This window comes from Sturnira hondurensis, unplaced genomic scaffold, assembly GCF_014824575.4.
Source record: "Sturnira hondurensis isolate 20B ecotype Veracruz unplaced genomic scaffold, ASM1482457v3 Scaffold0008196, whole genome shotgun sequence".
Taxonomy (NCBI): Eukaryota; Metazoa; Chordata; class Mammalia; order Chiroptera; family Phyllostomidae; genus Sturnira; species Sturnira hondurensis.
The window spans coordinates 5,850,326-5,877,714 of NW_028080827.1; the positions used below are offsets into that span (position 1 = coordinate 5,850,326).

Sequence of the window (27,389 nt, forward strand, 5' to 3'; positions counted from 1 at the left end):
ACTCCGAATATCCAAATCAATAAAGTTATTGGTAAAAATGAAAAATGTTATCTTTTATTTTACAGAAAAAGCTAAAAGGACTTTTTTGCCAACCCAATAAATTCATATGTGTACTTTTAATTATTTATACAAAAGTCGACCATACTACATAAACTATTCAGCAGCCTACTTTATGTATCTTAATTTCATACCTTAGTTTTCTATGACTTGTGGATATCTGGGTTATTTTGAAATTTTTGGTGAGTATATTTTTGGGCACATGTTTGATTATTTAGACAGTATGATTTTGCAGAAGCCAAATTGGTAGGTTGAAGGACATTTTAAAGCCTCTGTTATACTGCCAAAATGTATTCCAGAAAGGTTGTAACACCTATCCGAGGTATAAGAATACCCAGTAAAGGGATAAAAAGCTCCTTTTTTCCTTAACTTTATTTTTATTGTTGACACTATTACAGATAACCCCCCACTTGCCCCTCCTTCACCCACTTCCCTCCCTCCACTTCCCTCTGGCCATCACCCAACTGCAGTCTATGTCTATGGGTTATGAATATATATCTATGGCTAATCCCTTGTCTTCTTTGACCCTGCCTTCTCTCCCTCTCCTCCCTAAGAGCTGGTCCATGTATCTTTGCCTATTTCTGTTTTGTTTGTCAGTTTTTGTTCATTAGATTTCACATTTAAATGATATCATATGGTATTTGTCTTTTCTCTGACTGGGTTACTTCACTTATAACACTGATCATCTTTGCACATTTCCCCTGAGCATTTCTGACATTCTGCTCATATCTTTTACATAAATTCTGGCCCATTTTCTCATGGGGTAATCATTCTTTTTTATTATTAATTTGTAACAACTTATTGTGATCCCTCCATATTCCTGTTCCTTAATTTCCTCTATAAAATTAGGAAAATAATAGGAAATCTTCCACTTTAGGCTATTGTAAAGATAAAGTGAGATAAATACTCTCAAGCACTAAAGCACACTGGCTAGCACACAGAAAGTACATGGAAAATATATTACGTGCTCTCTTTTTACTTTTATGCAATTCCATTTATTGATCTTTTTGTGAATGGTTTTCTGGGTTTCGTATTACTAAGGTCTCTTATCCTCAAGATGATGTATATGTTTTATTTTAGTATTTCTTAAATATCTGACGTATTGGCTTTTTTTTGTGGCCTAATATTTGGGAAACTCTCATGAATGAATATAAAACAACAGTACTCTCTTGCTCTGCTCCTGCCAACTTACTGCACACTTGAACTTCCAGGTACCCAGTTGGGACATCATTTTAGTCTCTAATTTTTTAAAACATTTTTCACTGTAACAGTGTATTTTATCACTTGGATATTTTTGGCAAGATACTGACAGGAAAATAGTTCGATGTGTATAAGCATTAATTCTTTAGTCCTAGAAGTCATTTTTGGTTTTCTTTCTAAATTTCTCTTCAAAATGAAAATAGCATGTTCAAGAACACTATCTTAAATTTCTATCAACTAATATACATATCATCTTTATTTTTAGCCAATTAAAAATGAGACATATTCTTAACAGAAAAATTAAATTGGTCTGGTGGCATAAATACTATTATAACTTTAAAATAATTCTACAAAATAAAAATAAAAGCTCACTAATAGTCAAAGAAAGCTAATTGTCAAAGAAAGCTAACATGTATCTTTCACAAAAAAATTACTGAAAAATTCAGTTTCCAAACATTTTGCTAAATTAAAAAGCCCTACCTTGTAGAAATTGGATAGAAATGAAAGACCTTACAAAGAAAAAACAGCAATTAAATCTTACCTTTAAGCAGTGCAGTAAGTATCGCTACATCTATATCTTGGTGTTCATCTGATCCAATGTGGAAAACAGTGATCTATTTAAAGATTAATTCACATTATTATGCTCACATTTTAAATGTTTTAAAATATTTATTTATTTTTAGAGAAAGGGGAAGGGAGAGAGAAAGACAAGGAGAGAAACACTGATCAGTTGCCTCTCGCACACCCCCAACCAGGGACCTGGCCTGCAACCTAGGAATGTGCCTTGACTGGGATTCAACTGACAACTTTTCATTTTGTGAAACGACACCCAACTTAGACACACCTGTCAGGCCTGTCTTTACCTTTTAAAGACTAAGGCATAAGACACATAAAACAGAAAGTGATTTCAAAGGACATGGGAAATATAATGGGGGGGTTGTTTTTGGACAGAAATAAGGAACCAAAAACATGAAATTAAAAGACTTTGTATCATTTAGCAAATAAAATGGAAAGTACATTAAAATGTTTGGTTTTATACTACATTCATTTTTCAACCTATCTTATTCTTTACTAGATAAGCAACTTAGGACTGGGAAATTCATCTGGGAAAAATCCTGCTGTCCCTTCCACATAGTGAACACTTAATGCACATAACGGTGTGTCTTTGGTGAGAAATGTTTTTTTTAACTGGAAATTTATTGAAATTATTTGAAATATAACACCATTTCAGAGGTTTATATGTAATAACCATTTTATAAAGTAAAAGGTTATTTTAATCACCCCAATACAAATTTTCCAACTAACATCATTTCCAAGGGTACAGAAATACATAAAAGAAAACAGCAAATTATCCACTACTTATAGAGTTGATAGATTTTCTCTGCAAACTTAAGCCCATTTTTAGATGACTGAAATTAAGCAGCATGAATTTTTAATTTGAGCACTGAGAGTAAAATAGTTTGATTTTTGTTTCTAAGTATATTTTAGAGAAGCCATTAATAATACTTTAGTGGGCTTCCTTATCCCTAGACATAATCTGTTGAGGTCTGGTTATGAAACTTTTCCTAAAACGTAAGTGCAAATATATGTCTCCATACCATATAGAAACTATTATCCTTCTTTGGTACCTTTCAACTTAAACAAAATAATAAATGACATCTTTACATGTTAAAAAATGATTTGAAAATCTTAAAATCCAAAATAAAAATAGAAGTTTTCATCAATTTCGAATGTGCTCTGAATTAAAAGGCTTACTCTGCTAAAATCTACTTACGAGCTCCTTCCTTTTCATGCACTCCATCAATGTTTGAAATAAATGAACTGCTTCACTCTGGCCAAAGTTAAATGTTTTTTTGATGGTTGAAATAATATCAGGCTCTGCTGCATCAGGAAGATTCCTAGAGTAAGAGGAAACATAACTTAATTCACTGATTTCAATTTTCATAATATATAGATCTAATATGAAGTACAGGTAGACTGATGTAGTAAGACCTTTAAAGCTACTTTGTTAATATTAAACACTTGACCTATACTGAAAATTTCTCCTTCATGAGGATCTCATTGTAAGCCATAAGGGGAAGAATGAAATGGAGTTATTTTCCCCTTTGAATTATTCTGAAATTTTTCTCCAAGGCAGGTGTTTCAGTATCAGTACTCATATTTTATGATATTATATAACGATAAATTCTAAGATGTTATGGTATATAAAGCAGAATTTCACCAAGATGTCTTAAACATGAGAACACACACAATTTTATTTTTTCTCAATAGATATTATATTTATATGGCTAAAAAATATAGTGATATAAAATACTCTAAAATATAAAAATGGCCCTGGCTGGTGTGGCTGGATTGAGTGCCAGGCTGGGAACCAAAAGGGAGCTGGTTCGATTCCCAGTCAGAGCACATACCTGGGGGCTGCAGGCCAGGTCCCAAGTTGGAGGCACGTGAGAGGTACTACCTCTTGGGTACTACCCATGATCGATGTTCTCTCTCGCACATTATACATTGATGTTTCTCTCCTCTTTCTCTCCCCATCCCCTCTCTCTAAATAAATAAAATCCTTTTTTATTACTGTTCAATTACAGTTGTCCCCACCCCCACCCCCCATTACTCTCCCATCCTATCCATCTAAATAAAAGGTTTTTTAAAAAATTTTATTTACTTATTTTTAGAGAGAGGAGAAGGGAGAAAGAGAAGGCAACCACATCAGTGTGTGGTTGCCTCTTGCATGCCCCCTACTGGGGACCTCATTCACAACCCAGGCATGGGCCTCGAATTGGGAATTGAACCAGTGATTCCCCTTTGGTTCACAGGCCAGTGCTCAATACACTGAGCCACACCAGACAGGGCATAAAATCTTTAAAATATGTGTGTGTGTGTGTGTGTGTGTGTGTGTGTGAAATTCATAATTAAAGTCTCCTTCCCACTGACTTCCATCTGCCTAGTTTCAACTCAACCACTTTGAAAGAACACTAGTGGTTTGTATAACTTTCCAGGATTCCTTTCTATATATACAAATAATTATTCCCTCTTTCTTCCCTACATAAAAGGTAGCATAATATGCATGCTACTATGTATTTTCCTTCCTCTGTATATATTCCTTCTGTATATTGCTAATCTTCTACCATCTGGTTCACAGATACCAACCTTACTCAACTGCAAACTATTCTATTGTGCAGACCATAATTTATTTACCTAGTCCCTTTAATATACATTCTACTTTGCTACAATCTTTTACTATTACAAACATTGCCATAACAAGTAGCTTTACACATAACATTATTCATATGTACACAAATACATCTGCAGATATAAATCTCAGAAATGGAACTACTGGGTCAATAGAGAATGTGCTTCTCTATGTTTGACAGATCTTGCAAAACTGTCCTATAAGAAGACTAATACATTTTACCATATATTGCCATGTATAATGTGAACTCACATTTTTAGCCCAAACTTTCAGGGGAAATAAGCTTTTAACATTTTAAACTCATTTATTTATTTATATTTATATACTTGTTTTTTGTACTATAAATTTTAGAATTTATTTTTGAACATATGGTACAAAAAATTTTATGTAACAAATAATTACAAAACACAAGAACAGATACAACATATTTTGGGTACTACCCATGTATAATGCACATCTTTATTTTTCCTTCAAAAATTTGGGCAAAGAAGTATACATTATACATGGCAATATACTAACTCATTCCAATAATGTGTCAAACAAGTTATTTGCTGAAGCCTTAACAAGTTACATTGTATTAAAGTTCAAATTTTCATGTTCATAACATAATGAAATAAATCTAATATCCCAAAACACCACACACCCCTTTACATAAAGTTATTAAAAATTTGTTGTAGTCAAACGCTTACCCTCCTTCTTCTGTTTGTTTGTGAATATATGCTAGTAAATCTGCAGCTCTGCCTGTTCCCTCGCATACAACAACTGGAACAGGAGGACTTTCCTGAAGGTATTCTAAAACTGTGAGGATAACATTTGGCCCACCCTCAAATATAAGTGCCACCACAGGAACACCTTGACCAATTCCTAAAAAAAGTAAAAGTTTAATGAAGATATTAGGCAAAAATCAGTGACTTAACATTATTTTTTACTCAATCAAAACAAAATAAAAAGCCAGTATAATTTATCCCAAAACTGCGTTGACTTTATTTTCAACACTCAACACAGTAATAGTCTGGCACAAATAAATACTGAATATGTTACTTTCTCACTGACTCAAAGTATGTTCTAAATGACAAAATTAGGAAATCCAATGTACAATTAGGCATACATTAGAATTTATGTATTTATTGAAAAGTAAAATTACTTTGTATATTTCACTAACTGAACTCATAATAAGAAATGTGTAACATTAATTTGTTTTAGAGTTTACTTCTTAATTACTGCATCACTGAATTTCCGATATATGTGTTTTTATTTATTATTAAACTGTATCTTTCTGATTTCAAACATTGAGACACTGATATAGAAATTAATGATAGATTCACTATTACATAAAAGAAAATGATGAATAAAATCCAAGACCTCTACAAGAGTAACAGAAATAAATTTAGTGAAGAATACCAATTTTTATTTTTAACAATAATCTGCAAAGCAGTTACAGAATTCAAAAGTAGGTTACTGCAGGATTCTTACACATTCCTAATTTTTAAGAGATGCCATGACTCCATCATAGTCTGAATGCACTGTCCTGTAATTTTTAATATCTACTTCACTTTGCAAAGAGCTCATCTTCTCAATATCCTAGAATTACATAATTTCTTTTTTAAATGAAAACCCAAATGTTAAACCAAAAAGTTTGACTCTGGTTGAAAGAGACCAGTATCAAGAATTCCAACTTTTAAGGTACAACTACCAAAGAGTGATACCTACTCATGTTATAAACTTTAAGCAAGGTGATTCTTACTTTGCAATAAAGCAGTTTTTCCTCTGTTACTCTTTTGTCTTGAATTTCAAAGCCATACATTAGAATATATCACACATTAAGATTATTTCTGAATTCCTTGGGCTGCAGTGGGATTACAATAGCAACAGACCTTCCACCAAACTTTCGTGATTTTGGCCTCAATACCTGAGTACCCTATTTGGCCTCAGACTTCTTTTCCTAGGTCACCTTATTTCATCTAAGTTCCATCATTGTTGGTTGGTTCATATTTTATCTTGCTACAAAATATTGGGCTGGCCAAAAATGCAAAAAACTGAAATGCAAAAAAAAAAGATTCATCCAGTGTACAGAGAAGGCACACTTCTCTGTGATAGATCAAACTTGTTAAAAGATGTTTGTGAAGTTTTGGGCTGGAGATTACTCACTGGACCATGTTTCAAGGTCTGGTAGAGTAGTTAAAGATGATAGCAATCAAATCAAGACACTAATTGAGAACAATTAACGTTATACCACGTTGAAGATAGTCAACATACTCAAAATATCCAAATCAAAGTTACTGGAGAAAATGAAAAATGTGCGTTTTATTTTATAAAAAAACCATTCAGTGTTTGGCCAACTCAATAAAATGAGCTCTTCAAAGACCATTCTGTCTTTTAAGAATGTTGCTGGCTAGCAATAGAGCTCAGAAAATTTCAACAATGTGAATTTATAAATTCCCTTACTAGCATGAATTCTTTGCTGATTAATAGTTTTTTCAAGTTCTCTTCTCAGTCTGACTTCTGCCCCATACTTTCCAACAGTGCCATCATCCACCAATATGAAATGGGAATGTAGATTATTCAGAACATTCAATTTGCTCAGAGGGTTCAATAAGGTTTGATAAGGAGCAACCACCTAAACAATATCAAATATAAGAGTTAGTGGGAAGGATTAAGTGTAATAAAATATAAAATAAAAATGAACTTCGAAATAATCTGTAAAACAAAGAGATAAAATTAATTGTACCTATGCCAACAAATAGTGTCAAAGGATATATCAACACCACAAGCATTTAAGCAGCTGAAGATTAACCAGTAATTGGTTGAATAATACAATTATACTTTGACTTCCACTGCAGAAAATATACTATTCCATTATCACAGGCAAAGGAAGCAGCAGCAAATAAATAAAAAATGTGAAGAAACAATTAGGTTATTGGTGAATAAAGAGCAATGCATAAAGGACACTAACTAACAGCAATCAAATGTCATGTTGCTGTTTTTCTAGCCATGAGCTGAATCTTTAAAAATAAAATTAGAAATTTAATTGCACTTAAGAGTAATTAAAAGTAATTCCTTTTTAATAGTCTCTGGATAAATAATCAATTCATGTCTTTAACCTATTCAAATGAACATTACCATTTGATTAGTACTCTTAGTAGCAAAAAAATTAATTCTTAATGTCATGAAGTCATTAAAAATTTAAATTACAAAGACTGGCATGATACAGAAAAGGTAAAATAATTAAACAAAACGGCAAAGACCAAAATGTACTAACACCACAATGTCAATTATTTATATCTTTGAATGCATTTTCAAAAGGATCACAAGACCTCAGAAAAACATTTTTAAAGGTAATTTGAAAAGTATGCTATGTTCATAAATATTTTAAGTTGACTCATAAGATCCTTGCTTTAATTTTGTTTATACGTAAGTTCAAATACAAGAAATTTTAAAATCATTCTTACATCTCTCCCAACAAGATCATTTCTGTTTTCAATAACTCCCCATGGAGCTATTCCAATAGTGCAAATCTTTCGAGATGATCTGGAAGCATGTTCTTTGAGGGCATCACCAACATGTTTGGCCACACCTATTCACACAAAATTTAATTCCTTTTATTTGAAAGTCTTCACTATGTGTACTCGATCTGTAACATTACAACTTGTGATGTTTTTCTTTACACATACAAGGTAAAAGGTAACAAGGCCAAAAGACAAACAGAAAGAGAACACAGGGACCAAAAACAACAAATAAGCCACAATGTCAAATCACTACAACTGCATGAAACACATGTAAAATTAACTTTTACCATGTTGTGCTTAGTTCTCTCTTACAATCCTAATGTAAGGAAACTATAGTTTTTCGTTATTGCTCTACACACCATCTTAAAAAATGAAAAGTGTAGCTCTGGATTAGAAACAACATACACACACACACTACAGAACTATAAAAGCTGTCCAGCTTAATAAAAAACTGAGAGAATAGTACATAAGACAATTCAAAAGAGCACATAACTCTTATCACTTGTTATGAGCTGAAATTACATCCTCTCCAAAATTCCTGTGTTGAAATCCTAACCCCAGTACCTGAGAGTATCACTGTATTAGGAAATAGGTCCTTTGAAGAGGTTATCACATTAAAATGAGGTGGTTAGGGTCAGCCCAAATCCAGCCTGATTGGTGTCCTTACAGGAAGAAGAAACTGACCACAAAGAGACACCAGGATGCGCATGCAGAGAGGAAAGGCCATAAGACATAGTGAGATGACGACCATCTAAAGGCCAAGAAGAGAGGCCTCAGAATGAACAAAACCTGTTAACATCTTAATCTTGGACCTACAAAACTATCAGAAAATAAATTTCTTTTGTTCGAGCTACCCTAATCTGAGGTATATTGTAATGGCAGCCCTAGTAAACAAGTACACTGCTCAATATAATTTTTATAATGCATTATATATCATTCCTCACCTGAATACGGAAGTGGTCTTCCAATTGCTACTTGTCCCTGTTTACAGTCTACTTTCCAAGTATTATCTAAGTTATCTTTGCTCTTGTCAACTCTGCTTAATACCACCCCTTCTCATTTAGAGAAAAAGCCAAAGTACTGAAAATGGACTACAAGGCCTTATATAAAGATCTGCACATTGCCCCACTATTCAGCCCATGCTAGCCACCATCACACACCCATAATTTTCTGATCTTCTCATCAAGCAATTCTTGCTCATTCCATTCTAGCTACACTGGACCCTTGTTACTACTCTCCCAACACAGGAGCTGTTTCTTCTTTAAATGTTCTTCCCCCTATTATTCTCATCTTGCTCCTTCATTTCCTACCATCTCCTACTCAAATGTCACTTTATCAGTGAAACCCTCTCCATTCCTCCACCATCTCTCCTCTATCTTTCATGTGTCTAACATATACGTTTTTAATGAGTCCAACTTTTTATATCTTTTTCAATTACAGTTCACATTCGATATTATTTTTTATTATTTTCAGAACACAGTGGTTAGACAATCATATATTTTATAGTGTTCCCCTGAGATTTCCACTATCTACCTGGTACCATGCATATATTACAATAATACTGACTATGCTGTACTTTATACCCCCGTGACTATTTTGCAACTACCAATCTGTACTTGTCAGTCCCTTCACCTTTTTCACCCAGTCCCCCAGCTCCCCTCCCCTCTGGCAGCCATCAGTCTATTCTCTGTATCTGTGAGTCTGTTTCCTGTTTTATCCGTTCATTTATGTTGTTCTTTAGATTCCACATAGAAGTGAAACCATATGGTATTTGTCTTTCTCTGACTGACTTGTTTCACTTAGTGTAATACACGCTGTTGCATATGATTAAGATTCCATTCTTTTTTATGGCTGAGTAATATTTCATAGTATATACATCTGCTTTATCCACTTGTCCACTGATGGGTCCTTGGTTGCTTCCATTATCTTGGCTATGGAAAATAACACTGCAGTGAACAGAAGGGTACACATATTCCTTTGCATCAGTGTTTTGGGTTTCTTTGGATATATACCTAGAAGTGGAATTGCTGGGTTGTAAGGCAGTTGCATTTTTAATTTTTTGAGGGCCGTCCACAAGTTTTCCATAGTGGCTGTACCAATCTGCCCTCCCACCAACAGCGCACTAGGGTTCACTTTTCTCCACATCCTTGTCAGCTCTTGTTGTTTGTGAATTTATTGATGATAGCCACTCTAACAGGTGTGAGGTGGTACCTCATTGTGATTTTATTTTGCATTTCTTTGATGATAACTCACATTGAGCGTCTTTTCATATGCATTGGCCATCTGTATGTCCTCTTGGAGAAGTGTCTATTCAGGTTCTCTGCCCATGTTTAATTGGATTGGTTAATTTTTGGTGTTGAGTTGTCTTTTTTTTACAAATTTTGGAAATTAGCCCTTATTGGATGTATCATTACTGAGTATCTTCTCCTATTCAGTGGGCTGTCTTCTTGTTTAATTGATGGCTTCCTTTGCTGTGCAAAAACCTTTTAGTTTCTTTTTTTTTTAATTTTAATTTTAATTTATTTTATTTATTTTTTAAATATAATTTTTATTTAATTCTTGTTCAAGTACAGGTACCTTTTAGTTTCTTGTAGCCCCATTTGTTTATTTTTTTTTGTTTCCCTTGCCCAAGCAGCTATATCAGAAAATAGTATTACTCAGAGAAACTAACATATACACATTATTTAGTTATCTGTTGTCTGCATCTCCCCTACCAGAATATAAGCTTGACAAAGGTAATATTTTATTTGTTTGTGGAATGATATATTTTCAGCAGCCAGAAGAATGCTAAACACACAATGAGGTTCAAATAACAGTTGTTGGTAATAAATTAGATATTTGCAAGCTAATTTAAGTGTTAATTGTTTTACTTTGGGTATTAAAATTAATTTGCTTCCTTATGTATAACCTGTATACGGTTTGTGATAGGGAAGACCTAGAATGAAAGATTATAGTACATTAAAAATTAATTTTGAAAGCTACTTGTTACTACTGCCTAGGCAACTGATTCTTTTCTTGCATCATTTTACCATTGGCCAGAAAGTGACATGAGTAATACTGTACTTTGCTCTATAGTACGGATTAGCAAACGTTTTTGAAAAGGGCCAAACAGTGTTTTATGCTTTGCAGGGTATACGGTCTATCAATGTAGACTGTATCACCTCTGCTATTATAGCACAAAAGTAGCCATAAATAATACAAAATCAAATTAATATGACTGTGTTCCAATAAATCTTTATTTACAACAAAAAAAAGGGAATAGATTGGATTTGGTCCACAGACCACAGTTTGCCGACTCCTGCTCTAAAGTATATTATTTTTTAAAAGATTAAATGAAAATCAACTACTTTTATAACTACCATTTATATCTAGAAGCTGTAAGTTATTTAACAGAAAAACTGAATATATTTATATTCAGTGCTGACTGTTCAAATATCTAATTAATGTTATGAAACATTTAAAAGCACACGAAATAATTGGGATAATCATTATAGTACCTGTGTTTACTCCTCCAGTTAAAATCCAGGCTCCGGTTGTAACTGCAGCTTTAATAAGACCCTTTACAAGCAACTGCTTGATTCGTGGGTGAAGCTCAAACTTCTGCATACCCCCATGTACAGAGATAACAAGTTTGGGTAATTCCATTTGCCATTCTTTAAGCAAAAGTTGCAGAATGACTTCAGTTTTGGTGTCATATGATAGTCTGACATACTAAAAAAAGATTTTTAAAAGAACAAAATAATCAAATTATGTACATAGGTTTCATAATACAATGTCATACAACTTTAGAAAACTTTTATTTGAATCAAGTTATTATAAAATAAATTTCGTAGGCTTCTTTTAATATATTTTCACTTCTAGGAATAAGCAAGAGCAAATGATTTTAAAATTAGAAAATCATTTTGTAAGAGCTATAGAACTAGTGGCACTCTAATTTTTAAACTTCAAGATTAAGACCAAGAGTAAAACCTTACTCTTGATGTATAAACTCAATTACCATCCGCCCAATCTAAAAATTTTATCACAGTATTTATTAGCTTGTTTAACTATGAGTATGCAGTGAATGAGAGGTGTTAAGGCTAGCTGCAATGATGGGAAAAGAAAAAGAAAGAAGAACAAAGAAAAAAATGGAAGTTTCTACAACTCTTGCTATTAAGAGAAGCATATACTGAATTATCTGTTTGCTAGTTTTGTCAATGATCTAGTCCAATTATAGCAGAGTTGTGACTATGCAATAAAAAAGCAAAAATATTTTCAATATAAATGATGGTTTCTCTCATTGGTATTAATTATAGATTCGATCCACAAAGAACTGAAAAGAATGAATTAATTTTACTCAATTATTTTAAGGTGTTCAGATAGATTCATCAGTTTAATTTTTGAAAAATCATTCTGTAGAAAAGAAACTATCACATCTATGGAATGACTTCCTCTGGTTTAAAAGATTTTAAAAAATTTTATTTCTATTAAGTGCCATCACATATCTTTCTTGCTATGACCACTCTAATTCATTCACTTTGTCTAACGTACCTATATGATTTAGCTCAAGTGAAATCTGAAATGTTCAGATGTTGCAAGAAACGCTTTTAAGCATCTCTAAGAAAGGTTCTTTACAAGAGTATATATTGCCCATTCCTTTGCAAAGATCAAATACCAATGAAAAGAAATACCCCAAATTATCAGAATCCTTGACAGAGGCTCCAGAGTCCCGTAAGAATGCTCTGCAACAAGATTTGTTCTATACTTTTTCTGTATTAGTTTAGTTTAACTAATTATTATACTAGGGTACAAACAATAATGTTTGGAAAAGAGTCTAAATTTAAAACATATGTTTTATATAACACACACATAGTCAGGAATCAATGAGGAATTCCACTTCCAGAAATGATGAACTATGTTGCTTTGAACTATCTCTACCCCTGGGCACTAGAGACACTAAAAAATAAGTAACATCCATTTTGAGGCACCAGAGAGCTACCAAGGCAGTGAGAGCTTGTGGATTAAAGAAGGGTCCATCAGAATTTGAAAGCTTAAAGATGGGTCCACCATTTAGCATTATTTTCCCATCAAGACAAGGAGGCAGGCAGAACAACATAAACAGTAAACTGTTGTTAAATCTAAATTTAAAACAATTAGCCCTGGCTGGTGTAGCTCAGTGGATTGAGCATGGGCCTGTGAAGCAGGGGGTCGCTGGTTTGATTCCCAGTCAGGGCACATGCCAGGACCCCAGTAGGGGACACATGAGAAGCAACCACACACTGATGTTTCTCTCCCATTCTTTCTCCTTCCCTTCCCCTCTCTCTAAAAACAAATAAATATATTTTTAAGAAAATCAATTATGTCTTGGGGGTTAAAAATACACAAAGAAATAAAATTCATGCCAACAAAAGCATGTAAGCCATAAGGGAAATAAATGCAGTTACAAGTATGCTAAAGGTACCTCCCTGCACTGCCAGAAAGCAGTAAAAGTACTAGCTTATAATAGCAAATTAAAATATACAAAATAGAAAAATAATATATAAATAGCATGCTAATAAGGAAGGAGAAAATAATACAAAATACTTAATCTAAAAGATACAAAAAAGAAAAGGAAACAAAGAAAAAGCGATATAGTAAACAATATTTTTAAAAATCTTGAAAAGAAACTCTTAAACATAAGGAAAAGTTAAAAGTAAAAGAAATGAAAAATTTAGCTATAATTATAGATTACTGAAAAAGCAAACAAAAATGACAAGAGATAGAAGACATTTTATAATGATAAAAGTTTCAATTCACCAAGATGTAACAATTCTGTATTTGTATTCACCTCTATAAAGAACTAAAAATACATAAAGGAATGATCGAGACTGATTTTCTGACATAGCACTATATAAACTGTCAGATAAGTGTGTACTATTTAGATAATAAGATGAATGAAGTAAAAAATCGAATATGTGACATACCTTAGCTCTGTAGGAATGAGAACCTCCTTGAAAATTTATGACTCCATAAGCATCCGTTGGGCTCTGTTCCGTATGTTTTTCCACAGACCATTCCTCTAATGCCTGATTAAAATGCTCACCCAATTTCACATCTGAGTATTTCATGGCAAGACTTGCAGTAAAACAAGCATGTTGCTTGACCAAGCGACCACAAAAACACCTAATAAAAAACAATTAAATTTTAAGAAGACTTTCAAAAAATTAGTCAATAAAATACTAAATTAAAATGAATAGTATAAAAATAATCTGACCTTATGATTTTAGGATAGCTAAATTAATACCTTCATTATAGCACTGCAATAGTATAAATACATTAGTATATGATGGTGTAGCATCCTAAATTTAGTGTGCGTCTACAAAATGTAGTATAGTCATGTAACAGGCTGGTATAAGAAATGAACCACTAATAGGCACAGTAATATGGACAAATCTCAACATCATGCTGAATCAAAAAGCTGGATGCTGCCACAAAGTGCATATTTATATGATTCCATGTATATAGAATTCAAGAAAATGCAAATTAATCTATATACAGGCTACAATGTGGTCTGGGGCTAGGGCAGAAAGAGGGTTTTCATTCTACCTAGAAGCACTAATGGGACCACTATTTAGGAAGTAAAAACCCACTGGGTAGTTTCACTGGTTTGATAAAAAAAAATCAATCCTGGGCAGGGTCTGGGGAAGAGGTGGCAGGTGCCATGTGCAGCTGCGAAGGTACAAGACGCAGCCCAAGAAACAGGCCAAGGAGATGGACGAGGAAGATAAGGCATTCAAGCAGGAGCAAAAAGAGCAGAAAGAAACCTGAGGAGCTAAAAGCGAAGGCCGTGGGGAAGGGTCCCCTGGCCACAGGTGGAATTAAGAAATCTGGCAAAAAGTGAGCTGTTCTCGTGACTGGGCACTGGTGATCCTTCATTCCACTCCTGTTTTAACATCTGGATTCCCTGTCATAACATCTCTTGCCACTAATAGCTAGAATGAAGTGTTGTCTGGGAGCCCGTTGGACATTTAAGAATAAACTTGTGTAAAAAAAAAAATAACCGTAACGGTCATCATGCGTTGGCTCATCTTAGCTTTTCTCACTTTGCCTTTTCAACCTTGGCTGTGAGGTCAGAGTGGACCCAGCCCAGAGTCCTGTCAAAGTGTGTCCTTCAGTCTCCGTTCCATCCAGAATTCTGTACCACCTGGAATTAAACCAGCTCGTTGGAAATGGCAAAAAAAAAAATCAATCCGACTATGTAGAAGCCAAGGGAGCCAAAGTTTGTGGGGCAGAAAACAAAAAGAGGAGAGAGCTACACAGAAGGAGCTCCAGATATATGTAGAGGGTCTCCTTAAACATCAGCAAGACTAAACTACCCAAGGATATGTTAAGAATTGCTAGACAGCAGTAGGTCAAATAATTCTTAAAGTTCATCAAGGGCTGGCAACAGTTTGTGCTCCTGCCAATCAGAATGAGGAGATCTCATAAGACAGAAGGTCTCTGGGACTTCCGTCAAGATGGAGGCGTAGGTGGATACACTGTGCCTTCTCCCGCAACCAAGTTTGAATACAACAAAGGTTTAGTAAACAAAGATGCAGCCAAAGAACAAAAAATTGAACTATCCGTAAGTCCAACAACAATGAACCGTTCAACCAGAACGGTAAGAGGGGTGGAGCCAGCAGTGGAGCAGGGTCAGGCAGGAATGATCCCCTGACCCAGGCTCGCAGGCAGCCAGGGTAGCATCGGGCAAACCCAGTGAAGGCACAGGGCGGCGGGCTGGCTGCGGTCACACATTCATGCGCAGTGGGACGGACCGCGCAGGACTTGGCAGTGGGAGGCAGCAGAGGGGACCTCCATTGCTCCCCTTTGACCCCACCCCCACATAGAGCGTCACAACCCAGCAACTGAGTTGCCCTGCCCTGGTGAACACCTAGGGCTCTGCTCCTAATACATAACAGGCACAAACAGTCCAAAATATGGCTCAAAAAGAACTCAAAGCCCCAGAGCCAATAACTCTAAGCGAAAAAGAAATAGCAAACCTCTGAGGTGCACAGTTCAAAATACTGGTGATCAGGATGCTCACAGAACTGGTTGATTATAGTCACAAATTAGAGGAACATATGAAGGCTAAACTAATTGAAATGAAGGGAAATGCACAGGAAACCAATAGCGATGGAAAGGAAACTGGGACTCAAATCAAGGGAGTGGCCCAGAAGGAAGAAAAAAAAATGACCAAACAGAAAAATGTGACGTTACAAGAATTCAAAAAAATGAGGAGACCCCTGGCTGGTGTAGCTCAGTGGATTGAGCTTGGGCTTGCAAACCACATGACTGCGGTTCGATTCCCAGTCAGGGCACATGCCTGGGTTGCAGGCCAGTTCCCAGCAGGGGCCAGTTCCCAGCAGGAGCCAGTTCCCAGCAGGGGATGCACAAGAACCATAAATTGATGTTTCTCTTCCTCTCTCCTTCCCTTCCCCTTTAAAGATAAATAAACAAAATATTTTTTAAAATGAGGAGAGGCTTAGGAACCTCCAGGACATCTTTAAACATTCAAACATCCAAATTATAGGGGTAGAAGAATGGGAAAAGAACAGCCATGAGTGGAAAACTTATTTGAACAAATAATAAAGGAGAACTTCCCCAATCTGGCAAAGGAAATAGACTTCCAGGAAATCTAAGAAGCTCAGAGAGTCCCAAAGAAGTTGGACCCAAGAAGGAACACACCAAGGCACATCATAATTACATTAGCCAAGACTAAAATGAAGGAGAGAATCCTAGAAGCAGAAAGAGATAAGGGGACAGTAACCTACAGAAGAGTACCCATCGGACTGTCAGCTGATTTCTCAAAAGAGACCTTATAGGCAAGAAGGAGCTGGAAAGAAGTATTCCAAGTCATGAAATCCAAAGACCTACATACAAGACTGCTCTATCCAGCAAAACTTTCATTTAGAATGGAAGGACAGATAAAGTGCTCTCAGATAAGATCAAATTCAAGGAGTTCATCATCACCAAGCCCTTATTACATGAATATTAAAGGGACTTATCTCAGAAAAAGAAGATAAAAATATGAACAGTGAAAGGACAGCAAACTCACAGTTATTAACAACCACACCTAAAACAAAAGCAAACCAAGAGGACAGCTAGATCAGGAGTGGAACCATACAAATGAAGAACACATGGAGGGTTAGCAACAGGGCAGTGGGAGGAGGAGAAGAGGGAAGAAGGTACAGAGAATAAGTAGCATAGATGGTTGGTAGAAAATGGATAGGGGGAGGGCAAGAATAGTAGGGGAAATATAGAATCTAAAGACCTTGAGACACATGGTCATAAACTAAAGGGGGGAGTGGTAGAGGAAGAGGTGTGCAGGGTGGAGGGGAATGAAGGGGGGAAATAGAACAACTGTAATGGTATAATCAAGAAAATATATTTTAAAAAAAGACAGAAGGTCTCTAATAGGGTCCTCGGAAGAGTAATGCCTAATTAGAAAGGCTAAATAAGACCTAGACTGCATGTGTCCTGACAAAGATTAAGAGCAAGACTTGACAGGACCAAACTAATCCAAAGTAAACCTAACTGAATGCTAAAGTAAGTCCAAAACTCATTAACGAAATACAACAAAATCCAGCACCCAAAACATAAAATTCACAGTTTACAACAGCCATCAGAAATTACTGGACATGCATAAAAGCAGAAGAATATAAGAAAATATCACAAATGAAGACCTAGAAATTGTATAGAGATAAAATTAGAAGAAAATGACACTAGAACAATTATTGTGAATAAGTTCAAACTATTAAGAATTATTTGGGTAGGTAGAAGAAAGCATGAACAAAATGAAGGAGGAACTGGAAAAATTTTGTTTTTAAAAAAAGTCCAATCAGGACATCTAAAGATAATAGAACAGCTGAAATGAAAATGTCATAGGGTGGAATGTATAACATATTAGACACCACACACACACACAGTAGTGTTGAGGATACAGCCATTGAATCTACCCAAAACGAAACACTGAGAAGAAAATACTAGGGGAACAAAAGGAACATGAACATTAGTGACCTGTGGAATAATTTCAAGTAGCTCAATACACACATAATTCAAGTCCCAGAAAGGAGGGAGTGGGAATACACATTTGAAAACTACCTAACAAATCTGAGCAGTTCAATAAGAAATAAGCAAAATGAGCTTGAGGAAATCACACTACTGCACTGCTAAAAGCCAGTGATAATGAGAAAATCTTAAAAGCAGCCAAAGTACAATTGTCACATTATGTACAGAAAAAGTATGACAGCAGATACCTTATCAAAAATGTGAAAGTCAAAAGGTCACTGTTACATCTTTTAAGTACTAAAAGGAAAAAAAACTATCAAATTAGAATCCTATAAAACTCAAACAAAACTATGAGCCAACCTAGTGATTTAACAGAATTGTGTGGAACACTCTATGTGACAACAAAACAAAATCTCTACTCAAGTGCACAGGAAGTATTCACCAAGATTGCCATATTCTGAGTCTCAATAAACTAAAAAAGATGGAAATCATACAAAATATGTTCTTAGACATACTTTGTCTACAATGAAATTAAACAATAAAACAATGAAATTAAACTAGAAATCAATAAAAACACATTTAGAAAATCCTAACTATTTAAGAACATGCTGACAGGGACCAGAGGGGAGAGGAGAGAGAATTTCAGGGGAAAAGGGGAAGGATTCACAGGAACGGGTATAAAGGACACATGGACAAAAACTAAGGCAGGGGGTGGGGTGGGGATGGGGGGGGATGGGAGGGAGGTGGGAAGCACTGGGGAGGGGCGGTGGGCTGGGATGGGAGTATAAGACAGAAAACTGTACTTGAACAATAATTAAATAAATTTCTAAAAGAGAAAAAAGAAAGAAAAATCTCTAGAGATTTGGCATAAATTCATCAAAACCTTTCAGAAAAAAAAAATAAAGACTACTGAAAAGTGAAAAAATTTTTTTAAAGAAAATCCTAAGTATTTAAAAATTAAATGACATTTTAAATTAACTCATGGATAAAAGAAAGTAACAAAGGAAACTAGAAATTATTTAGAACAAAATGACAAACTAGTATCAAAACACATGCAATGCAGAGAGTATCTGGGGGATAAATGGTAATAAAAATACAATATAAATTAAAATAAAAATGTGACATGCAATTGTACAGTGTTTAGAATAAAAATTTCAGTGTGTAGTTATATATATTTTATAGTGTAAAAATACTCTGCAGAATAAAAATGTGTAATATATAGTTTACATTAGAAAAGACCTTAGGCAATACTAAAGTTCTACCTAAAAACTAAAACAAGCAAATGAAACCCAAAGTAAGCCAACAGAAACAAAGAGAACACAATGGAACAGAAAAGAGAACAATGAAGAAAAATCAATTTTTAAAAAAGCTTGCTCACTTAAAAGATCAACATAATTCAATATCCATTTATCATTAATTTTTAGCAAAGGAGAAAAGGAGGGAACTTCCTCAATACAGATATCACCATACTTATTAAATCTTAGCCATGAATACAAATATATTCTGAGTCTTCTGAGTTCCCCTAGCTAATTATCAAACCTAGGGGTTGTGTTGGGGACTCCTGACAAAAATGGACATAACAGATGAGATAACTGCTTTCTAGCACTGAAGAGGAAGCATGAATTTGACCCTTGAAATGAGGAAAATATATGAGGTGATTCTCCATGGTTGTACCAGCCTGGGGCAATTTCAACCATTATGCATAAAGGTGATGCCCAGGCAAGAAACGACACTGTCATTGAGCTAAGCAAGGAGGCAGGAAGTAGAATTCTGGGCTGGTGAAACAGCTGTAATTCCTAACAGTGGACCAGAGAAGAGAACTACAGAGAGAGATCCACACAAATTTGCATAAGAATTCACCATAGGTTCTTAGTCACAAAGTGAGCTGTAACTATGTTAAGCAATGCTCTCTGACACTTAGCAGAAATCACCTGCTGTGTGTCTGAGAATGGAGTTATAAAGAGCTAGGAGAAATTGCAGCTTTAGTTCAGAGTGAAAAGATATTACTGAGCATCTTGTGCACTCAGCTGACTCTAAGAGGCTATCTATACCTCAAGTGTAAGATCTACATCCCAGCACTAAGTTTATAATAAAAATAGAGCTGCCCTAACAAATAAACATCAAGCAAATGGGACTCCACCCCAAAAGTCAATAATTTAATCACATTAGAACAAAACTGAACACCCTTTAAAAGGAGATGACATAGTCCAGACCCCTAAAGTGAATCATGCACAATATTCATGTCATGCAATAAAACATTACTAGACAGCTGAAAAAGAAAATGTGGCTCATAACAGGATCCAAGATGGCGACAGAGTAGGTCCATGTTACACTCACCTCCCCCAGCACCAAAATAGAATTATGACTAAGTTATAGAACAGTTAACCTGAACAACCAATTGAAGACTAGCTGAACACAAGTCTTATAGCCAAGGATGTACAGAAGGTCCACGTTGAGACTGGAAGGAAGGGCAAATACATGAAAGGGCTGGCCCCAAATCCATTCACAGAGGTTAAGTTGAGAATCAGAGGGCTATCTCAGGTTCAAAGGTCTCCCACATGCCACAAGTAAAGGGTCTCAACCCCATGCTGGCAGCCCACAGGAGCAGCAGTGCTAGGAAGAGGTGCCTCCACAACACCTGACTATGAAAAGCAGCCAGGATGTGTCCCCAGGGAGAGACCCTGGGAGTATGCTATAAACCCAGGTGCTCTGTTAAAGGGTCAGTGCACAAAATCTCATTTGCTGCCACACTCACCCTGGGCTCTGGTGGAAGGAAGTGGGCTCAAAGTCATACAGGGAGAGAATGAGTTGTGCTGCTTTGGGAGTGGGCTGAAGGGACAGCTGCTAAGGTCCTTGTGCTGAGTCCCTCTCCTACAGATGCCTCCACTCCTGGGCTGAGCACTCCCCTCCACACAGCATCAGCCTTGGGGAATGCACTGTCCTACCCTCCCAACTCCCTGTGGTTGTGCCCTGCAAAGCTCACGCCCTGCAGAAGAGCCTGCTGGCTGCAAACAACCTCAGCTTCTGGTGCGGTGGTGCACACTTTCTTAGAGGGTCCTTGAGGAGGTCCAGGTAGACATACAGAGAGAGACTGAGTTGTGTAGCTCTAGGGCAAGGGCCAATTTTCCCTCACAAGTCCAACTGATACCACCATTCCTGTGCAGAGACTTCCCTCCATGTGACCAAATATTGGTCTGGTTAGCCTGATGAACTCTACTGGCCTCACCCTGACAACTCCGAGATCCCACCACAAAGGTCTACAGGCCCCAAGTGGGTGGCAGCTGTCTTTGGTGTACACTGTGACTTTTAAGGGAACTAAATGGTAATGGAAAATATGAAGGTAGACAGGAAGGGAAGGAGGGAGAGAGAGAGGGAGGGAGAAAAGGAGGGAGATGAAAAGAGAGGTGGGGGGAGAGATAGGGAAGAGATGGAAGGAGAGATGGAGGAAGAGATGGAGAGAAGGAAGGAGGAAATTAAATGAAAACTTGCTTAGTGACCTCGACCCAGTACTGGCACTGAGTTTAAGTCTATATCAACCTGGTGAATGTCACTTGCCCCTACCTAGCAACTGAGAACCTACCTCACACAATTTGCATACTGCCAGAGGCTCTTTCAGTGACAGCATGTCTTGGGCCTTTTGCTAATATACCCCCTGAGTCAGAGCTGGTGGAATGAGAGCTGATGCAACACGCCTTGATGAAGAGCTTGGGCCCTCCCACCCACACTGGGATCAGCATAGGTACCCAAAAACTGTCAACTGCTTTGTAGCTCAAAACAGGTAGCCCAGGGCTAGCAACAGGCCACACCCGAAACTGACATGCACCAGAAACCCTTCCAAGAGGTCCCAGAACCAATAAACAGTGTCAAAATTCAGACCACATCAGAACATGATCCCATTAGCTCCGTAAGAGGCAAAACCTGCACCCCCTCCCCATCAAGAAAGAAAAAAAAAAAAAAAACCTGGTCAGACACCAGACCCTGCTGGGACAAATTCCACTTCATGGGGTCAGCTCCTGCACAGCAGCTTGTACACTGGGGTTTGGTGTCAATTGTCATAATCAGCCAGCTTGAGAGTTAATCCCACTGACAGACACACCAACAGCAAAAAATACTCAGTAATCATCAGAGAAATGTAAAATAAAACAATGAGATACCACCTCACACCTGTTAGAATGGCTATCATCAATAAATTCACAAACAACAAGAGCTGACAAGGATGTGGAGAAAAGTGAACCCTAGTGCGCTGTTGGTGGGAGGGCAGATTGGTACAGCCACTATGGAAAACTTGTGGACGGCCCTCAAAAAATTAAAAATGCAACTGCCTTACAACCCAGCAATTCCACTTCTAGGTATATATCCAAAGAAACCCAAAACACTAATGCAAAGGAATATGTGTACCCTTCTGTTCACTGCAGTGTTATTTTCCATAGCCAAGATATGGAAGCAACCAAGGACCCATCAGTGGACAAGTGGATAAAGCAGATGTATATACTATGAAATATTACTCAGCCATAAAAAAGAATGGAATCTTAATCATATGCAACAGCGTGTATTACACTAAGTGAAACAAGTCAGTCAGAGAAAGACAAATACCATATGGTTTCACTTCTATGTGGAATCTAAAGAACAATATAAATGAACGGATAAAACAGGAAACAGACTCACAGATACAGAGAATAGACTGATGGCTGCCAGAGGGGAGGGGAGCTGGGGGACTGGGTGAAAAAGGTGAAGGGACTGACAAGTACAGATTGGTAGTTGCAAAATAGTCACGGGGGTATAAAGTACAGCATAGTCAGTATTATTGTAATATATGCATGGTACCAGGTAGGTAGTGGAAATCTCAGGGGAACACTATAAAATATATGATTGTCTAACCATTGTGTTCTGTTTCTGAAACTAATACAAAATAACATATTGAATGTAAACTGTATTCAAAAAATAAAATTTAAGAAAAGTAAATATGACACATATTCAAGAAACAAAGGAGTCAAAAGAAACAGACCCTAAATGACACAGATGTTGAAATTAGTAAACAAAGATTTTAATCTGCATTAAAGGACTTATAATGACGTGGAAACTGCAGTAATAAAGAATCAAATATAAATCTAGAATTAAAAAATATAATTCACAAGATGAAAAGTTCAACGGATGGGCAAAACAACATATTGAAAACTGCCGAAATGAGGTTTAACAAACCTAAAGAGAGATCAATATAACTTTGATATATGGAAAAAATTTTAATGAAAAAAAATCATGTCAGTGACCTGTGAAAAATATCAAGCAATCTAACACAGGTATAACAGTAGTCCCTTAGAGAGAAAAGAGAATGAAGCAGAAATAGTAAACAATGGCTGAAAACTTCCCACTTTGGTAGAAAACACAAACTTCCAAATATTTATACAAACAGAGCAAGTTCAAAGAGAATCAGTCTCGGGCACATTACAGAGCTATTGCTGGAAACCAAAAATACAGAAAAAAATTCCTTACAGTAGCAAGGGGGGAGAAAAATACCCATTACATACAGAAGAGCTGCTACATTAAGGACAGCTGAATTCTCAGCACAAACAATAGCCAGAATACAAAATAATGATATCTTTAACATGCTAGAATGAGAAAAACGTCAATTCAGAATTCTCCATCTAGTGAAAATATTCTTTAATTCCGAGTGTAAAATTAACATTTTCCGATAAACCAAGCTGAAAAAATTCATCTCCAATATATCTGCATTATACCAAAAGCCAAAGGAAGTTCTTCAGCTTGACTAGAAAGACACCAAATGGAATCTCCCATCTAGCAGAAGAAAGGAGGAAGATCAGAGATAGTAAAATTTAGTATATCTAAAATGAACTCATTCCATAGACTCCTGTTCCCAGACTACCAACCTATTCATCTTCCTCTTTCTTTCATTATACCTTAATGAACAGTACTATTTACTTAGCTGCCTAAATAAGAAATTTAGGTAGTCTCAAATCTTCCCTTTTGTCTATATATCCACTTAACCCTGTTGAGTTTATCCTATTAATCCCTTTAAATGTCTAGTTCTCTTCATCATCATAGCCACCTTCTTAATTCAGGCTCTAATTTTTTGCCAGATTCACTCCAAAACTTTCCAAACTATTTTTCTTCTCCCAATTCAATGTCTGAAAAATGCCAACTGTTTACAGAGAGAGAGAGAGTGAGAATCTATTAAGCTTCTTACTTCCCTATACAATATCCTTTTAATATGAAATCAATGCTATGTGGCATATGCAGAGAGCTGAAATGGCCTGGCCCCTACTCATTTTTCTAGCCTCAGATCTCTCTAACATCCATCTGACATATTAAATTCTCAAAATCCATGACAGAACCACAATCTCTTTTACTGTCAGGTATTTCCACATGCTAATCTCTCTGCCTAAACTCACTTTCCCTGAATCTTTACCCAACTAATTCACATTTAACTTTAGAACTCTCTTCAGATAGATTCACCTGAGTTTTAAGCAAACTTACCTGGTTCTTCATCTCCCAGGTTTGAGTAAAGTAACTCTCAACTATTATAGCCTATGAATATTATTCCACTGTATTCTGATCTAACAGACTGTTTTTAAAATTTTGTGCAATAGAGTTAGATTATTAAACTTACCTGACAAGTTGCTGACAAATTTGACATCCTGGAAGGCATCTACAAATAAGGTAAATTTATTACTTAAAGGGTAAAATTATTAGTTTAAACTGAACTACAGAAAATCCATATAGAAGTACAAAATGAAAAATTATAGCTTAATTTTTCAGTACATGTCATATGTGTGTATATGATTTACATTAAATAATTTTTAACTCACATGGTTCCCATATTTTAAATACAATTAAGTAAAACATAAAGTCCAGAAACCATAAAAGAAAAAAACTAGTAAATTCAACAATGTAAAAATAAAACATTTCTACACAGCAAAATGTGCCACTAATCAAGTCTAAAAACAAACTGAGGAAAAATTTTTGCAAACACAGGGTTACTTTCCCTAATATACAAAGCTTCATCAAAGCAATATAAAAAAGGATACATGAACCTATAGTTCACAGTAATAACATACATGAGAAAAGGCATTTTATTATAAAAACATTTTTAAAAACCTTTAAGACAATATCTTGGTAAAAAATACAGTATATAGTAGTCTCATATCTGTTGACGGGAGTATAAATTGATATAATCTCAATAAAGGGCAATTTGGTAATATTCATCAAAATAAAAAATGCAGGCTCCTTCTCAAAATCTAATTCCAGTACTAAAATTATAGGCTAAAGAAAATATTTCACATCTGTGCAACAATTAAGGTCCAACAATTATTCACTACGTCATTATTTTGCCTAACAGCAAAAAAAAAAAAAACGAAAAAAGAAAAAGAAAAGAAAAAGACAGAATAGCTAAAATGTCCATCCATAAGGACTACTACAAACAATGATAAAGGCATATAATTTAAAAAGATGCAGTGAGAACAAAATGGTCAGAGACATAGAAAAGACTGATAGCTATAGGAGGGGAGGAGAGAAGGGGGAATGGGTGGAAGGAGAAGGGACTGATGAGTCAAGGAATATGTATGACTGACTCCTGGACACGACAACGGAGAGAGGACTCACTGTGGAACAAAGGGATGGATTGGGCGGATGGGGCAAAAGGGAAAAAAAATGGGGACAACTATAATAGAATAAACAATAAAAAAATAAAGTAGAAAAAAAAGGAACAAGGTATCTTGGAGTTACTGCCAAGATAACAAACACAATGGACTGAACAGTACACATTTAAAAGTGGAGAGGGAGGAGTACAGAGACATCCATTTGGACATGCAAAGACTACTGTATTTTACCCGTGTATAATGCACACTTTTTTTGCCCATATCTTTGAGGGAAAAATAAGAATACACACTATACATAGCTATAATGATTACATACCATGGGTATAAATAACCCTGTGTATAATGTATACTAAACCATGGGTGTCCATTATACATGGGAGTACATTATACATGGTAAAATACTATATTATCTATTTCTGGAAAGTATTCCAAGAAATAGGCAATGTTATTCCTTAAGGAAGAGGAATTTAAAGGAGACTTTCACTTATAACTTTTGGTATCTTGTAAATCCATTTGTTAACCTAGTCATATAAAGTTAATTTTAAAATTCAATTTAGTGTAGAAAGAAATGACCACATAACTATGTTTACAAATTATGTCTGATATGAACAGCTACAGCAAAGGATACTTAATTAATAACAGCTTGCTATTTCTTTAACACCTAATGAGTATTTTCATTATTTTAATTGCAAAATGAAATGAACAATTACAGGAAATAAACTCACTTATAATACAACCTATTTTTTAAAAAGGCAAGATTGGAATTTTCTCTCAATGAAAGAACAGTGCTTTATTTTAGAACTGGCATATGGAATGAAAAAGATCTAACGTTTAATCCCACCTCTATGAATTATTAGCCATGTGACCCAGTAAATGCCATTTATGCTCTCTGGTTAAAAAAATGTGATGTTACATTGTAAGAAATAACAATTAACAGTAAGCAAAAAAAAACCCTAACAAATAATTTAATTAATCATTGGCTTTTAATAAATAAATTAGCAATACAATTTACATCTAAATTTCTCAGAAGGGACAGAAGAAACAAAGGTATGCTTACCTGTGAGGGTCTTTGGAACTTGGTATAATATATACACATTCCCTCTTGGTCAAAGTGCTTTCTATCCAGGATTTCTGGGACTAAAACAAAAAGTTTTAAAAGATGGTTTATAAGTTAACCCACTAATATTATAAGGAAATAATTATAAATACACAAAAAGAAATAGTTCTATACTATGTTTTTCAATTTACTAAATATTTATTACATATTATACATATTACATGCTTCCTGATAACAGTACACCTGAAATATGAGAATCATTTCATTTAAGTCCAGTGTGATTTAGGTTACCAAATCTACAATGCTGTGCAGATATGGCTGCTTCAAATGAACAGAAAGGAAGGAAATTAAGTTTGAGATTTCCACTGTGGGCCAAAACCTCAAGAGGGGCTGATGTAATCACTTAAGAGCCGATTAAAAGTGATGTTGGGTTTAACCAAAACAATAAACCCTTGCAGTGGGCTCTCTCTGGAGCATGCCCACGCCTTTCTCCCCTCTCCGGAGTGTATCTCGTAAACTTAAGGGTACCTACAAGACTTACAACCAGGGAAGCAAGGGGCAGTGGGAGCTCATAGTGGGAGCCCATTATTATTCTTATAATAATCACTAAGGTCCTAGTGCTCTGCCTTTCTGCATCCTACCTCATTACTCTCATTCTATTACCTTTTTCAAGTCTTTGAGCAAATGTCACCATCCTGTTGAGGCTTTCACTATTTAAAAAATGCCAGCCCACCTTTCTGGGTCCTTTACACTACCAC

At 35.6% G+C, this 27,389-nt stretch overlaps 1 protein-coding gene across 3 annotated transcripts in view; it reads right to left on the minus strand.

Moving 5' to 3' along the window:
• TRPM7 (transient receptor potential cation channel subfamily M member 7) overlaps positions 1–27,389 on the minus strand; it is a 124,865-nt gene that overhangs the window by 76,374 nt on the left and 21,102 nt on the right. For all 3 annotated transcript variants that reach the window (XM_037054623.1, XM_037054621.1, XM_037054620.1), the window contains exons 2-10: positions 26,632–26,711; positions 24,587–24,625; positions 13,899–14,097; positions 11,454–11,667; positions 7,900–8,024; positions 6,896–7,067; positions 5,140–5,314; positions 3,032–3,155; positions 1,799–1,871 (exon numbers count right to left, since the gene is read on the minus strand). In XM_037054623.1, the coding sequence (XP_036910518.1) occupies positions 1,799–1,871; positions 3,032–3,155; positions 5,140–5,314; positions 6,896–7,067; positions 7,900–8,024; positions 11,454–11,667; positions 13,899–14,097; positions 24,587–24,625; positions 26,632–26,711 (1,201 nt within the window). The remainder of the gene's footprint in view (positions 1–1,798; positions 1,872–3,031; positions 3,156–5,139; positions 5,315–6,895; positions 7,068–7,899; positions 8,025–11,453; positions 11,668–13,898; positions 14,098–24,586; positions 24,626–26,631; positions 26,712–27,389) is intronic.